We start from the raw sequence: 17,531 nt of genomic DNA on the forward strand, positions 1-17,531 counted from the left end.
ACCCTTACCTCTAGACTACAGTACCTCACCTCTAGACTACAGTACCTTACCTCCAGACTACATTACACAGCCCTTACTTCTAGACTACAGTATACCACCATTACCTCTAGACTACAGTACCTCACCTCTAGACTACAGTACCTTACCTTACCTCTAGACTACAGTACACAACCCTTACATCTAGGCTACAGTACCTTACCTCTAGACTACAGTATCTCACCTCTAGACTACAGTACCAAACCTGTAGGCTACAGTACACAACCCTTACCTCTAGACTACAGTACCTTACCTCTAGACTACAGTACCTTACATCTAAACTACAGTAGCTTACCTCTAGACTACAGTACCTCACCTCTAGACTACAGTACACCACCCACCTCTAAAGTTACTGACTGTACTACACACACACACACACACACACACACACACACACACACACACACACACACACACACACACACACACACACACACACACACACACACACACACACACACACACACACACACACACACACACACACACACACACACACAGACACACACCTCACCCTTAAACCCACTACACACATACACCTCCAACTTGGAACAATTAAAAATAGCGGTGTTGATCCTGTTGGCCTAGCTAATGTCAATACACACAAAGCCTACTGAGAGTCCTCTCTCCTGCTGTGCTGATGCCTTAACTCACAAAGCTCACCTATTGTTCAAAGAGACACCACCGGGGGAAAGAGGAAGGGAAGGAGGTTCTGGACAGGAAACGTCAGGTCCTGCACCTGGTGACACAGTGGACAACACTGTACAGGGACTTCCTACGAGAAGACGAGCATGTTAAACTCTTCATGAAGGTATGCTGGAGCGAGGGAGGAGAAGAAGAAGGGTTATTATAGCCTGTTTCCAGATCTGTTTGTGCTTTCTTTCAAACTCCTCTAGTCATAAATAAGGAGTTGGCAAGACAAATGTGGGGCCAGGCTAAGGATATGGGACAGTGAGATGACCCTAAAATAAGTGATATCATGATGATACGGGAGGGTGAAAACAGACATTATAGATGTCTTTGTGTTTCAGACATTGTATCGTTTCCTCCTGGATGACCTGTATGAGTATCCAACTCTAGAGAAGGAGCAGAAGGACCTGCAGAAACTCCTGCGGCTGCATCGCAGACAGTGAGTGGCCATAGAAATTGAATAATAGAATAATATGATGAATTAGTTACACTACATGACCAAAAGTATGTGGACACCTACTCGTCGAACATCTCATTACAGAATCATGGGCATTAAAATGTAGTTGCCCCCCCCCCCCCCATTTGCTGCTACAAAAGCCTCCAGGCTTTCCACTAGATGTCGGAACATAGCTGCGGGGACTTGCTTCCACTCAGCCACACGATCATTAGTGAGGTCGGGCACTGATGTTGAGCAATTAGGCCTGGCTCACAGTCGGCGTTCCAATTCTTCTGAAAGGTGTTCGATGGGTTGAAGTCAGGGCTCTGTGCAGGCCAGTCAAGTTCTTCCACACCGATCTCGACAAACCATTTCTGTTTGGACCTCGCTTCGTGCAGGGGGGCATTGTCATGTTGAAACAGGAAAGGGCCTTCCCCAAATTGTTGCCACAAAATTGGAAGCATAGTATCGTCTAGAATGTCATTCTATAATGTAGCGTTAAGATTATCCTTCATTGGAACTAAGTGGCCTAGCCTGAACCATGGAAAACAGCCCCAGACCATTATTCGTCCTCCACCAAACTTTACAGTTGACACTATGCATTCGGGCAGGTAGCGTTCTCCTGGAATCTGCCAAATCCAGATTAGTCTGTCGAACTGCCAGATGGTGAAGCTTGATTCATCACTCCAGAGAACGTGTTTCCACTTCTCCAGAGTCCAATGGCGGTGAGCTTTTCACCACTCCAGCCGATGTTTGGCATTATACATGGTGATGTTAGGCTTGTGTGCAGCTGCTTGGCCATGATAACCCATTTCATGAAGCTCCCGACGACCAGTTCTTGTGCTGACATTGCTTCCAGAGGCAGTTCGGAACTCAGTGGTGAGGGTTGCATTCGAGGATAGACAATTTTTAAGAGCTACTGTCATGGCCATCGAAAGAAGTAGACCAAAGTGCAGCGTGGTGAGCGTACATTTTCCTTTTATTTAAATGTCGCCAACAAACAAAGAAACAGCCCTTAAGCTTCACGGTTATGTGCCACTAACAAAAGTCAACTTCCCACAATGACAGAAGGGAAAAAGGCTGCCTAAGTAAGATTCCCAATCAGAGACAACGATAGACAGCTGTCCCTGATTGAGACCATACCCGGCCAAAACATAAATACAAAAACATATAAAACAGAACATAGAATGCCCACCCAAATCACACCCTGACCAAACCAAATAGAGACATAAAAAGGCTCTCTAAGGTCAGGGCGTGACAGCTACGCGTTCTGTGAGGTTGTGTGGCCTACCACTTCGCGGCTGAGCCGTTGTTGCTCCTAGATGTTTCCACTTCACAAAAACAGCAAGTAATTGCAAGCAAGTCAACAGCAGTTGACCAGGGCAGCTCTAGCAGGGCACACATTTGAACTAACTGACTTGTTAGCATGGTGGCATCCTATGACGGCCCCACGTTGAGCTCTTCAGTAAGGTCATTCTACTGCCAATGTTTGTCTATAGAAATGGCTGTGTGCTCAATTTTATACACTTGTCAGCAACAGGTGAGGCTGAAATAGCTGAATGCACTAATTTCAAGGGTGTATTTACGTGTAATGTGTGCGTGGATTATTTCTCCTAAGTGTGTATTCCGAACATGTAGCTGGTAAACAGGAAATGTGACTTTGTGTGCATGTCAAATGGCACCCTTTTCCCTGTATAGTGCACTAATTCTGACCAAAGCCCTATAGGCCTATCAACCTACTCCCTATTGGCCTGTAAAGGGGTTGTGTTGTTGTACTGTTTGGAGAGTGTGTTGTACTGTTTGGGGCTGCGTTGTTGTACTGTTTGGGGCTGTTTTGTTGTGCTGTTTGGGGCTGCGTTGTTGTACTGTTTGGGGCTGTGTTGTTGTGCTGTTTGGGGCTGTGTTGTTGTACTGTTTGGGGCTGCGTTGTTGCCCTGTTTGGGGCTGTGTTGTTGTACTGTATCGGGCTATGTTGTTGTACTGTTTGGGGCTGTGTTGTTGTGCTGTTTGGTGCTGCGTTGTTGTACTGTATCGGGCTATGTTGTTGTACTGTTTGGGGCTGTGTTGTTGTGCTGTTTGGGGCTGTGTTGTTATCCTGTTTGGGGCTGTGTTGTTGTCATGTTTGGGGCTGTGTTGTTGTCATGTTTGGGGCTGTGTTGTTGTCCCGTGTGGGGCTGTGTTGTTGTCCCTGTTTGGGGCTGTGTTGTTGTCCCTGTTTGGGTCTGTGTTGTTGTCCCTGTTTGGGGCTGTGTTGTGTGACGACCCTCCCACTCTGTCTGCCGTATTCTGTCTTTGTTCTTGTTTTCTTATTAGGATGCCGGTGGGCGGAGTTGAGAGGGTCGTCAGCTACATGGGAAACACCTGGGCCAGGTGTCTCCCAGGATAAATAGACCTCTTCAACATTCATGGAGGAGACTCTCTCCATGCAGACACCCGTTGTAGATTGTGTTGTGGTTCTTGGTGGCTGTTTGTTTGTTTGCTTTGGCACCTTTCATCACCCTGCATTATCACATTCATGCATGCAAAACACTCACTTACACTACTGATTACTGATTACACACACCATTGTATATTACACTTAGTTACTTATTTAATAAATATAGATTTTGCTACTCCTTATCTCCACGTTGTCTCCCTTTGTTACGGGCTTTGAGCCGGTTCGTGACAAGTGGGGGCTCGTCCGGGATATTTGAACTATTGGTTTGGGAGACCGTGGAGGTACGTGTTTAGTTTGAATATGGTGTTTGAGTGTGATCGGCCCAGTATTGGTTGCCTTTGTTGTTTGGTTTGTGTGCTGCGTTGGAGAGAGTATAATGGTTAGTTTCCAGGCCCTGCCTAGCCTGAACTCTTGTTCTACTTTCTGTTGGGACGTCAGTCTGAAGTGAGTAATCTGCTGTGTACCTCGGTGGGAGATTTGGGTAGGGTAGTGGAACTTGCTACCCGGAGCTATAGCCTTTTTCCCCTGATAGGTTTAGCGACGTGTTTCATTTTTTGGAATATGTTGGGCATGGTTAATGTTTGTTATTTTTGTGTGGTGTCTGTGGACTGAGCAGTTGTCTCGGGGCACATCCGTGGCTTGGTGGAATTTGCCAGCATGCTGGGGAGTTCTATTTCCTTGCCAGCGGGCTACAGTGCGTAAATTCCCACCGCAAATCTGCACGAAGACTAGGGTTGAGTTATTGTAGGTTTTGGGGAAGCTCCATATCTCATCTCTCTTCTGTGGTGCTCAGGGTGATTGTCAATTCTCGGGTTGTGTTCTGGTGTGCTCAGCAGAAGGGAAGAGCGAGAATTGTTTTTTGTGTGATTATGGCGTCTTATGTAGATAAGTTCATTCGCTCTCCATCAGAGGAATTGTTAGATTTAGGTACTAAAGAACAGCTGTTGAAGGTCGCGGAACACTACAAGGTTGAGATTAGTGATAAACGTCTAAAGAATTCTATTAGGTTGATATTGAAAGCCAATCTGATGGAGAGTGGTATTCTTGAAGTTACCACCGGGCCAGCCTCTGCTGAGGATTTGTTGTCTCCCCATAACGTTACAATGGCCATTCCATCGGTTAGTCCTAGTAGCCTTCTTTTTGAACAGCAGAAAGAACTGCTTTTGTTACAGCTAGAGCATGATCGTGAGAAGCTAGAGCATGATCGTGAGAAGCTAGAGCATGATCGTGTGAAATATGAAAAGGAATTGGCATTTAAACAAGATATGGAGCGTGCTAAAATCAAGTTGCAACAAGAACGTATAGAGTTGGTTAGGGAAGGAAAGATCTCAGGGGAGAGTTTGTTTTGGGAAGGTGACCCAGATTTACCTAGGGGTAGTTCCGCTTTTGGTCGTGCCCCAGAGACATTTGATATTGTTGGGAACTTGCGGTTATTGCCTCGGTTTAATGAAAGGGACCCCGAGACATTCTTTTCGTTGTTTGAGCGGGTTGCTGACGCTAGGAGTTGGCCTGATTCTGACCGCACTTTAATGTTGCAGTGTGTGCTGACTGGTAAAGCGCAGGAAGCATATTCAGCTCTTAGTGTACACGACAGTGCCAGTTATGATAAAGTTAAAACAGCTGTGTTACAGATTTATGAATTGGTCCCTGAGGCTTACCGCCAACGATTTAGAACTTTAAAAAGGGACGATAACCAGACTCATGTTGAGTTTGCGCGACAGTTATCTTTACAGTTTAATCGCTGGTGTTCTGCCTCTGCAGTTGTGACTTTCCAAGGGCTGTGTGATCTGATTATGTTAGAGCAATTTAAGGACACAATTCCTGATCGTATTGCCACTTATATTAATGAACAGAAAGTAAAGAATGTTGCTGAAGCTGCGGTTTTGGCGGACGAGTATGTGTTGACTCACAAAAGTGTCTTTGCAAAACCCCGTATTCGGAAAGAGTGGGGGTGTTCGGATAGATTTGGGCTTCGCTCACCGAGATACTTTGATTCTCGGGCAGAGTTCTATTCAACTAGGGTTGAACCTGACTCCCATGGTAAGGCTGACTTTGGGCAGGAGTGTCACTACTGTCGAGGTTCAGGTCATTGGAAAAACGAATGTCCACTTCTCAGGTCAAAGGGTGCTTACGCTAAATCTAAGCCTGCTGCGTTAGCTGCACCTGTTCCACATCAGTTCATTCTTGACTCATTTCCTCAGGCCCAGGAGAATGTGAAAGTCCATATTGATCCAGACTATTTACCTTTCATTACAGAAGGTTTTGTGTCTATGTTAGGAAGTAAAGACCTAGTGCCAGTGAAGATCCTGAGAGACACAGGTGCCTCTGAATCATTTGTGTTGGAGTCTGTGTTACCCTTTTCTGCTGAGACTGATTCGGGGAATAGTGTTCTAATTAGGGGAATAGGTTTGAACACTCTGTCAGTTCCATTGCATAAACTGATGTTGGATTGTGGGCTGGTGAAGGGTGAAGTTGTTGTGGGGGTGCGTCCTTCATTGCCTATTGAGGGTATCGACGTTATCCTTGGGAATAACTTAGCAGGTGAGCGGGTATGGCCAGTTGTGTTTCCATCTCTAGTGGTTTCCACTAAGCCGTCATTTGTTGGGATTCCTGATGAGAGTGTACAGAGTTTCCCAGAGGTGTTCTCTGCGTGTGCAGTGACACGTTCTATGAGCCGTGGCGAACTAGTCACTGCGCCCGACTAATGATAATAATACAAAGTATGTCACTGTTTTCCCTGTTATCCCGTTATCTGTAACCCGCTCAGATCTAATCAATGCTCAACGGGATGACCCCACGTTGGAAGAGTTGCGTGATCAAATTGTGCCTATAGAACAGTTGGGAGATGTCGCCCATGGCTATTTTCTCCAAGAGGATGTCCTGATGAGAAAGTGGGTGTCTCATGATAGTGTTTTTCTGGGGGAGGCAATTAGTCAGGTTGTTGTACCAGTTAAGCTTCGTGAGTTGGTGTTGGAAACTTCTCACAGTGACGTTGCTGGACATATGGGGGTGAGGAAAACCTACAATCGCATATTAAGACATTTCTTTTGGCCTAGATTAAAGAGGGATGTTTCTGATTTTATCAAAACTTGTCACACCTGTCAATTAACTGGTAAGCCTAATCAAGCTATTAAACCAGTACCATTGTTTCCTATTCCTGTACTCAGCCAACCTTTTGAGTATCTAATTATTGACTGTGTGGGTCCTCTGCCTCATTCTAAAAGGGTAGCAGTTACCTGTTCACTGTGATGTGTCAGACCACTAGGTTTCCTGCTGCCTATCCTCTCCGATCTATCACGACTAAATCGGTGTTAAAAGCTTTGACTCAGTTTCTCTCATTGTTTGGAATCCCTAAGGTCATTCAGAGTGATCAAGGATCTAATTTTACCTCTAATCTGTTTGGTCAGGTTCTTCAACAGCTTCATATTAAACACAATGTGTCTAGCGCCTATCACGCGCAAAGTCAAGGAGCACTGGAACGTTTCCATCAAACACTTAAGTCTTTGTTGAGAGCTTATTGTACTGAGATGGATAAGGATTGGGAGGAGGGGTTGCCTTGGTTACTGTTAGCCGCTAGGGAAGTTTCACAGGAGAGCACAGGTTTCAGTCCAAATGACCTTGTGTTTGGACATAGGGTGCGTGGACTTTTATCTGTTCTCCAGGATGACTGGAAGTCTCCCGAGCCTCCTCAGTCCCTGTGTTCGTATGTGTGTGATTTCCGGCGACGGCTGTATGCCGCTGGTGAAATGGCTAAAGAGAAGTTATCATCTTCACAGGATAGGATGAAGGGCATATTTGATCGCCGAACTGAGCCTCGTCACTTTAGTCCAGGTGACCAGGTTCTTGCTCTGCTGCCAATTGTTGGTTCTCCTTTTCAAGCCAAGTTTCAAGGTCCATATACAGTGGTGCGCCAGTACACTGAGCAAAATTATCTAGTTGCCACTCCAGAACGGAGGAAAGCACACCAGCTGTGCCATGTAAATCTGTTAAAACCCTATTATGCACGTTCCTCTGAGACTGAACAGTGGGATTCTACAGAGGACGGTAAACCTGTTCTTTTGGCTGATACCGTTGTTTCCTTGGGTTCTTGTCGTGCTAGATCTGTGCATGAGGAGGAAGATGTTCCTGGTCCTGACGATTGTATATTGCAGGGTAGATTGAAAAATTCAGAAACACTGGATATTTTAGACAGTCTTCTCACTCACCTACCTGTTGATGAGCGGAAAGAGATGGTTGGTCTGATTCAGAGATTTCCAGGTTTATTTTCTGATACACCTACACGTACAAACTTAATAGAACATGATATTGACATTGGAGGTGCTGACCCCATTCGTCAGCGGTTCTATAGAGTTTCTTCAGAGAAACTACGTTGTCTGGATGCTGAGGTCAAGTACATGCTGGAGAGTAAGATAGCAGAGCCTTCTTTCTCCAGTTGGGCTTCTCCCTGTATCTTGGTCAGTAAACCGGATGGAACAAACCGTTTTTGTACGGACTACCGTAAGGTAAACAGTGTCACAAAGCCAGATTCATTTCCTCTTCCTCGGATGGAGGACTGTGTTGATCAAGTCGGTGCAGCTAAGTTTGTGAGCAAATTTGACCTGTTAAAAGGCTATTGGCAGGTGCCACTGACGAGTAGGGCACGTGAAATCTCTGCCTTTATTACACCCTTTGGTCTGTACTCGTATTCAGTTATGAGTTTCGGTCTGCGCAATGCACCTGCCACTTTTCAGCGACTTATGAACAGGGTTGTCGCCGGTCTGACCGGGTGCGCTGTTTATTTGGACGATGTAGTGATCTATGCAGATACTTGGGAAGAACATCTGTCCCGTATTCAAGCCTTGTTTGAACGTCTGGCTGCAGGTCGCCTCACAATCAATCTGGCAAAATGTGAGTTTGCTCAGGCGACCGTTACATACCTTGGAAAAGTGGTTGGGCAGGGTGAAGTGCGTCCTGTTCGGGCTAAAGTGGTGGCTATTGATGCTTTTCCACCACCAACTACTAAAAAGGAACTGATGCGTTTCTTGGGCATGATTGGTTATTACCGTAGTTTTTGTAATAACTTCTCTACTGTGGTCGCTCCCTTGACAGATATGCTGAAAGCTAAGGCTGTTTACGTTTGGTCTACTCGTTGTCAACACGCTTTTGAAGATTCAAAGAGGTTGCTTACCTCAACTCCAGTGCTGGCTGCTCCTCGCATGGATTTGTCATTTACCTTGCAGGTGGATGCTAGTCATGTGGGGGCAGGTGCAGTTTTGCTGCAAGCAGATGTGTCTGGGATTGAGAAGCCTGTTAGTTTCTTTTCTAAAAAGTTTAACGATTATCAGTTGAACTATTCGGTTATTGAAAAGGAAGCGCTAGCACTCATTTGGGCGCTACAACACTTCAAGTGTATGTCGGGTCGGGGGTAGTACCTATTGTGGTCTACACCGACCATAACCCCTCACTTTTTTGAGGTCCATGATGTGTCCAAACCAGAGGATAATGCGATGGTGTTTATTTTTACAATCATTCCATCTCGATGTGAGGCACATCCGGGGACTGAAAACGTGATTGCTGATGCGCTCTCTCGTGCGCCCTGTTCCTAATGTTTACGTGACTAACCATTGTTTCGTATTGTCATGTTCTCTCTGTCCTGTCTGCTCCCTCCTGGTCTTGTTTTCTTTCCTCTTAAATGTTGCTTCCTGTGCGAAGGTTGCTGAGGTCTGGGGAGGAGGTTGGCTGGGGCAAATTGTAAGTGTGAACACGTAAACCCTCATCAATTTGGGGCACAGAGGCCTGTGTCAATTTGGGGCGCAGAGGCCTGTGTCAATTTGGGGCGCAGAGGCCTGTGTCAATTTGGGCGCAGAGGCCTGTGTCAATTTGGGGCGCAGAGGCCTGTGTCAATTTGGGGCGCAGAGGCCTGTGTCAATTTGGGACGAGAGGCCTGTGTCAATTTGGGACGCAGAGGCCTGTGTCAATTTGGGACGCAGAGGCCTGTGTCAATTTGGGACGCAGAGGCCTGTGTCAATTTGGGACGCAGAGGCCTGTGTCAATTTGGGACGCAGAGGCCTGTGTCAATTTGGGACGCGGGAGGCTGATATGTTGTTCCGGGGTCCTTGTTGGTCCCCGGTTTTATGGGGGGGAATGTGACGACCCTCCCACTCTGTCTGCCGTATTCTGTCTTTGTTCTTGTTTTCTTATTAGGATGCCGGTGGGCGGAGTTGAGAGGGTCGTCAGCTACATGGGAAACACCTGGGCCAGGTGTCTCCCAGGATAAATAGACCTCTTCAACATTCATGGAGGAGACTCTCTCCATGCAGACACCCGTTGTAGATTGTGTTGTGGTTCTTGGTGGCTGTTTGTTTGTTTGCTTTGGCACCTTTCATCACCCTGCATTATCACATTCATGCATGCAAAACACTCACTTACACTACTGATTACTGATTACACACACCATTGTATATTACACTTAGTTACTTATTTAATAAATATAGATTTTGCTACTCCTTATCTCCACGTTGTCTCCCTTTGTTACGGGCTTTGAGCCGGTTCGTGACAGTTGTTGTCCCTGTTTGGGGCTGCGTTGTTGTACTGTTTGGGGCTATGTTGTTGTACTGTTTGGGGCTGTGTTGTTGTGCTGTTTGGGGCTGTGTTGTTGTGCTGTTTGGGGCTGTGTTGTTATCCTGTTTGGGGCTGTGTTGTTGTCCCGTTTGGAGCTGTGTTGTTGTTCAATTTGGGGCTGTGTTGTTTTCCAATTTGGGGCTGTGTTGTTGTGCTGTTTGGGGCTGTGTTGTTGTCCCTGTTTGGGGATGTGTTGTTGCGCTGTTTGGAGCTGTGTTGTTGTCCCTGTTTGGAGCTGTGTTGTTGTCCCTGTTTGGGGCTGTGTTGTTGTCCCTGTTTGGAGCTTTGTTGTTGTCCCTGTTTGGGGCTGTGTTGTTGTCCCTGTTTGGGGCTGTGTTGTCCCTGTTTGGGGCTGTGTTGTTGTGCTGTTTAAGGCTGTGTTGTTATCCTGTTTGGGGCTGTGTTGTTGTGCTGTTTGGGGCTGTGTTGTTATCCTGTTTGGGGCTGTGTTGTTGTCATGTTTGGAGCTGTGTTGTTGTCATGTTTGGGGCTGTGTTGTTGTCCCATGTGGGGCTGTGTTGTTGTCCAATTTGGGGCTGTGTTGTTGTCCCTGTTTGGGGCTGTGTTGTTGTCCCTGTTTGGGGCTGTGTTGTTGTCCCTGTTTGGGGCTGTGTTGTTGTCCCTGTTTGGGGTTGTGTTGTTGTCCCTGTTTGGGGCTGTGTTGTTGTCCCTGTTTGGGGCTGTGTTGTTGTCCCTGTTTGGGGCTGTGTTGTTGTCCCTGTTTGGGGCTGCGTTGTTGGACTGTTTGGGGCTGCGTTGTTGGACTGTTTGGGGCTGTGTTGTTGTGCTGTTTGGGGCTGTGTTGTTATCCTGTTTGGGGCTGTGTTGTTGTACTGTTTGGGGCTGTGTTGTTGTGCTGTTTGGGGCTGTGTTGTTGTGCTGTTTGGAGCTGTGTTGTTGTCCCTGTTTGGGGCTGTGTTGTTGGACTGTTTGGGGCTGCGTTGTTGGACTGTTTGGGGCTGTGTTGTTGTGCTGTTTGGGGCTGTGTTGTTATCCTGTTTGGGGCTGTGTTGTTGTACTGTTTGGGGCTGTGTTGTTGTGCTGTTTGGGGCTGTGTTGTTGTGCTGTTTGGAGCTGTGTTGTTGTCCCTGTTTGGGGCTGTGTTGTTGTCGCTGTTTGGAGCTGTGTTGTTGTCCCTGTTTGGAGCTGTGTTGTTGTCCCTGTTTGGGGCTGTGTTGTTGTCCCTGTTTGGAGCTGTGTTGTTGTCATGTTTGGGGCTGTGTTGTTGTCCCGTGTGGGGCTGTGTTGTTGTCCAATTTGGGGCTGTGTTGTTGTCCCTGTTTGGGGCTGCGTTGTTGTACTGTTTGGGGCTATGTTGTTGTACTGTTTGGGGCTGTGTTGTTGTGCTGTTTGGGGCTGTGTTGTTGTGCTGTTTGGGGCTGTGTTGTTATCCTGTTTGGGGCTGTGTTGTTATCCTGTTTGGGGCTGTGTTGTTGTACTGTTTGGGGCTGTGTTGTTATCCTGTTTGGGGCTGTGTTGTTGTGCTGTTTGGAGCTGTGTTGTTGTCCCTGTTTGGGGCTGTGTTGTTGTCGCTGTTTGGAGCTGTGTTGTTGTCCCTGTTTGGAGCTGTGTTGTTGTCCCTGTTTGGGGCTGTGTTGTTGTCCCTGTTTGGAGCTGTGTTGTTGTCATGTTTGGGGCTGTGTTGTTGTCCTGTTTGGGACTGTGTCGTTGTCCCGTGTGGGGCTGTGTTGTTGTCCAATTTGGGGCTGTGTTGTTGTCCCTGTTTGGGGATGTGTTGTTGTCCCTGTTTGGGGCTGCGTTGTTGTACTGTTTGGGGCTATGTTGTTGTGCTGTTTGGGGCTGTGTTGTTGTCCCGTTTGGGGCTGTGTTGTTGTCCAATTTGGAGCTGTGTTATTGCCCCTGTTTGGAGCTTTGTTGTTGTCCCTGTTTGGGGCTGTGTTGTTGTCCCTGTTTGGGGCTGTGTTGTTGTCCCTGTTTGGGGCTGTGTTGTTGTCCCTGTTTGGAGCTGTGTTGTTGTCCCTGTTTGGGGCTGTGTTGTTGTGCTGTTTGGGGCTGTGTTGTTGTCCCTGTTTTGGGCTGTGTTGTTGTCCCTGTTTGGGGCTGTGTTGTTGTCCTGTTTGGGACTGTGTCGTTGTCCCGTTGGGGTATGTGTTGTTGTGCTGTTTGGGTCCCTGAGTTCCTCTGTCTCAGGGGTCTAAGACATTTAGGAAGAATATCTGGGAAAGCACAAGCTGTGACAGAGAGGCCTGTTCCATTTCTACTGTTGGTCCTCTTATTGCAAATAGCGTTGAGGATTCCTTCCTGGTTAACAAACGCACACATCCAAGAACCCCCAGAATATAGAACATGGTGTCCATCGAGTGGGACACATCTCATGTCAACCCTCCTCCCTTCCTTCTCCTCACCTACTCCCTCCCAACCAAATTCACATAGAAATGTGAGTTATAGATCTGTTATTATAATTGAAAGCAAGTCTAAGGGGTGGTAAATCATTTCTATGCTTCCCGTTCATGAGATTAGTTTTCGCGTCTTACTTTCGGTTTTGTACACCAGCTTCAAACAGCTGAAAATATAATCTTTTTGGTTATTGAAATGTATTTCACAACGATTTAGATGGTAAAATTATTCTCTACACTATACATCGCTTCTTTTGTCACATAAACTGAAATTAGGGAAACTATTTGAATGTTAGCAACCAGGAAATGGTGGACCTTTCTACATATTGCACCTTTAATCAGGACCTTGACTCATGTCACCTAACCTTGACTAATCTAGTTGATTGATGTAAAATCACAGTACTGCCAGGTTACTAGTTGATTGATGTAAAATCACAGTACTGTCAGGTTACTAGTTGATTGATGTAAAATCATAGTACTACCAGGTTACTAGTTGATTGATGTAAAATCACAGTACTGTCAGGTTACTAGTTGATTGATGTAAAATCATAGTACTACCAGGTTACTAGTTGATTGATGTAAAATCACAGTACTACCAGGTTACTAGTTGATTGATGTAAAATCATAGTACTACCAGGTTACTAGTTGATTGATGTAAAATCACAGTACTACCAGGTTACTAGTTGATTGATGTAAAATCATAGTACTACCAGGTTACTAGTTGATTGATGTAAAATCACAGTACTACCAGGTTACTAGTTGATTGAAACGGTTCAAAACAAGTGTGTGTATTTTTATTTTTTGTCATTCTTGTCTCATGGTCTAATTGTTTGATTTTGTTTCTCTCTCCAGTACATTGGAGGAGTATTCACCCTACAGAAAGGTAAGAGGCCAAACTACATGAGATTTTTTATTTATTTTTATTTCACCTTTATTTAAACAGGTAGGCAAGTTGAGAACAAGTTCTCATTTACAATTGCGACCTGGGTGAGTATGAGTATTCACCCCACAGAAGGGTAAGAGGCCAAACTACATGAGATGAGTATTCACCCCACAGAAAGGTAAGAGGCCAAACTACATGAGATGAGTATTCACCCCACAGAAGGGTAAGAGGCCAAACTACATGAGATGAGTATTCACCCCACAGAAAGGTAAGAGGCCAAACTATATGAGATGAGTATTCACCCCACAGAAGGGTAAGAGGCCAAACTATATGAGATGAGTATTCACCCCACAGAAGGGTAAGAGGCCAAACTATATGAGATGAGTATTCACCCCACAGAAGGGTAAGAGGCCAAACTACATGAGATGAGTATTCACCCCACAGAAGGGTAAGAGGCCAAACTACATGAGATGAGTATTCACCCCACAGAAGGGTAAGAGGCCAAACTATATGAGATGAGTATTCACCCCACAGAAGGGTAAGAGGCCAAACTACATGAGATGAGTATTCACCCCACAGAAGGGTAAGAGGCCAAACTACATGAGATGAGTATTCACCCCACAGAAGGGTAAGAGGCCAAACTATATGAGATGAGTATTCACCCCACAGAAGGGTAAGAGGCCAAACTACATGAGATGAGTATTCACCCCACAGAAGGGTAAGAGGCCAAACTACATGAGATGAGTATTCACCCCACAGAAGGGTAAGAGGCCAAACTATATGAGACGAGTATTCACCCCACAGAAAGGTAAGAGGCCAAACAACATGAGATGAGTATTCACCCTACAGAAAGGTAAGAGGCCAAACTACATGAGATGAGTATTCACACTACAGAAAGGTAAGAGGCCAAACTATATGAGATGAGTATTCACCCCACAGAAAGGTAAGAGGCCAAACTGCATGAGAGGTAATGGAGCTATTATATGACTCACAGGAGGCTGCTGAGGGGAGGACAGCGAATGGAATAGCATCAAACACATGGAAACCATGGAAACCATGGAAACCATGTGTTGGGTGTTTTTTATTTTTTATTTTATTTCACCTTTATTTAACCAGGTAGGCTAGTTGAGAACAAGTTCTCATTTACAACTGCGACCTGGCCAAGATAAAGCAAACTGTGCGACACAAACAACAACACAGAGTTACACATGGAATAAACAAGTGTACAGTCAATAACACAATATAAAAAAGCAAGTCTATATTCAGTGTGTGCAAATGGCGTGAGGAGGTAAGGCAATAAATAGGCCATATTAGCGAAATAATGACAATTTAGCAGATTAACACTGTACTTGATACCATTCCACTTATTCCACCCCAGCCATCACCACGAGCCCATCCTCCCTAATTAAGGTGCCACCAACCTCCTGTGGTAAAAGTGGGTCATTGTTGGACAGGGTTTCCCAGCTGGTGGCCCACGGGCCATTTTATTTGTCCCTCAAAGTTGAGTTAAAACTCCAGAAAATTAGCTGGTTTTTCATTTTGTAAACCTGTTAGAAAGTGTTTCCATGCATAATAGAGAGAAATACATTTATGTGATTGAATACAAATGTAAACCAGGTTTGAAATGATGATTTAGTAAAATATTATATCTGTTTGGGCTTCTTGCGGTCAATTTGCAGTCTACAAATGATTTGTAATTATGTTCTGGCCCCCTTATCATCCGCTCAAGAAAAAATTGGGCCCGTGGCTGAATCTAGTTGAGGACCCCTGTTGTAGGGATGTGTTTACTTTTGAATAGCCAGGTTTCCTTACAGCCTATTTGCAACAATTTGGGTCATTAAATACTATTGTCCTCTTGTTTCCTGTAGAAACCACAAGAGTCCAAAAGAGTTAGAATGTTTTCTCACACAGTATGAATGTGTTCTGAATTCTCTGTATGTCCCTGCATTTAGAGCAAAGCTCTTTCCCATCAACTGAGCCTGAAAGAGAACGTGCTCCCGACCAGAGGAACACAAAGGGAGACCAGGGAAGGTGAGTCGATCCTCAAATCTGCTGAGTCCCAAATGGCACCCTATTCCCTTTATAGTGCACCACTTTTGAGCAGGTCTCTATGGCCATTTGGGATGCAGCCCCTGTCTTTGTATTTCTTCTTCATACATTCCTCCCAGCATGCATTGTTTCCACAGTTTGTGTCGGCTGATGACGTTCTGTATAGAGCATCTCAGAGCCATTCTTTTTAAGGTAGCAAGCACTGTGAGGAGACAGAGTAACAATGGGAATCCTTGAGGCTGGACAGACTGAGACTTTTCGAACAATGAAATTCCCAATGCTTTCATGTTCAATGATGTCAGTACATGAGGTGATGCATGTGAATTATGACATCATTGAACATGAAAGCATTGGGGATTTCATTGTTCAGAAAAGTCTCAGTCTGTCCAGCCTCTTCACACACATCACCTCATGTACCACTTTATGTAGCAGGTTGGCCATTTGAGAACACCCATGAGTTGACTATTCAAATTGCTATGGTCAGTAGTTCCAACTCCATTCTATTCATTCTACTTCTATGGGATAAACAGTGTTCTCTTTCTCTCTGTCTCTGGTTCCTTCCTTCCTCTCTCTCTCTCCCTCCCTCTTCAGTGTTGTGTCATGTGTACATGAGCATGGACTCATATCTGAGTGTGAGGAGCCTGGCCAGTGTTGTGGCCCAGGGGCTGCTGCAGGAGGTGGCTGAGAGACTGGATGTCCCCTGGAGGAGCTGGTCCTGCTGGCTGTGACCTACCGTGGAGGTATCTAATCTAATCTAACCCTAACCTTACCATACCTAATACAACACAACACAACACACTGGAGGAGCTGGTCCTGCTAACTGTCACCTACCCTGGAGGTATCTATTCTAACCCTAACCTAACCATACACAACACACTGGAGGAGCTGGTCCTGCTGGCTGTCACCTACCCTGGAGGTATCTAATCTAAACCTAACCTTACCATACCTAATACAACACAACACAACACACTGGAGGAGCTGGTCCTGCTAACTGTCACCTACCCTGGAGGTATCTCATCTAACCCTAACCTAACCATACACAACACACTGGAGGAGCTGGTCCTACTGGCTGTCACCTACCCTGTATCTAATCTAACCCTAACCTAACCATACACAACACACTGGAGGAGCTGGTCCTACTGGCTGTCACCTACCCTGGAATCTCATCTAACCCTAACCTAACCATACACAACACACTGGAGGAGCTGGTCCTGCTGGTTGTCACCTACCCTAGAGGTATCTCATCTAACCCTAACCTAACCATACACAACACACTGGAGGAGCTGGTCCTGCTGGCTGTGACCTACCCTGGAGGTATCTAATCTAACCCTAACCTAACCATACACAACACACTGGAGGAGATGGTCCTGCTGGCTGTCACCTACCCTGGAGGTATCTAATCTAACCCTAACCTAACCATACACAACACACTGGAGGAGCTGGTCCTGCTGGCTGTGACCTACCCTGGAGGTATCTAATCTAACCCTAACCTAACCTAACCATACACAACACACTGGAGGAGCTGGTCCTGCTGGCTGTCACCTACCCTGGAGGTATCTAATCTAACCCTAGCCTAACCATACACACACAACACACTGGAGGAGCTGGTCCTGCTGGCTGTCACCTACCCTGGAGGTATCTAATCTAACCCTAACCTAACCATACACACACAACACACTGGAGGAGCTGGTCCTGCTGGCTGTCACCTACCCTGGAGGTATCTCATCTAACCCTAACCTAACCATACACACACAACACACTGGAGGAGCTGGTCCTGCTGGCTGTCACCTACCCTGGAGGTATCTAATCTAACCCTAGCCTAACCATACACACACAACACACTGGAGGAGCTGGTCCTGCTGGCTGTCACCTACCCTGGAGGTATCTAATCTAACCCTAACCTAACCATACACAACACACTGGAGGAGCTGGTCCTGCTGGCTGTCACCTACCCTGGAGGTATCTAATCTAACCCTAGCCTAACCATACACACACAACACACTGGAGGAGCTGGTCCTGCTGGCTGTCACCTACCGTGGAGGT

General features: G+C 46.0%; 1 protein-coding gene across 1 annotated transcript in view; it reads left to right on the forward strand.

Annotated features, from left to right (window-relative positions):
- Positions 1 to 16,216, forward strand: part of LOC124023186 (rap guanine nucleotide exchange factor 5-like) — a 63,888-nt gene extending 47,672 nt beyond the window's left edge. The window contains exons 5-9 of the mRNA XM_046337714.1: positions 700 to 847; positions 1,068 to 1,165; positions 13,409 to 13,439; positions 15,392 to 15,470; positions 16,080 to 16,216. Of these exons, the coding sequence (XP_046193670.1) occupies positions 700 to 847; positions 1,068 to 1,165; positions 13,409 to 13,439; positions 15,392 to 15,470; positions 16,080 to 16,216 (493 nt within the window). The remainder of the gene's footprint in view (positions 1 to 699; positions 848 to 1,067; positions 1,166 to 13,408; positions 13,440 to 15,391; positions 15,471 to 16,079) is intronic.
- Positions 16,217 to 17,531: the final 1,315 nt, after the last annotated feature.

This window comes from Oncorhynchus gorbuscha, unplaced genomic scaffold (assembly GCF_021184085.1).
Source record: "Oncorhynchus gorbuscha isolate QuinsamMale2020 ecotype Even-year unplaced genomic scaffold, OgorEven_v1.0 Un_scaffold_1534, whole genome shotgun sequence".
Taxonomy (NCBI): domain Eukaryota; kingdom Metazoa; phylum Chordata; class Actinopteri; order Salmoniformes; family Salmonidae; genus Oncorhynchus; species Oncorhynchus gorbuscha.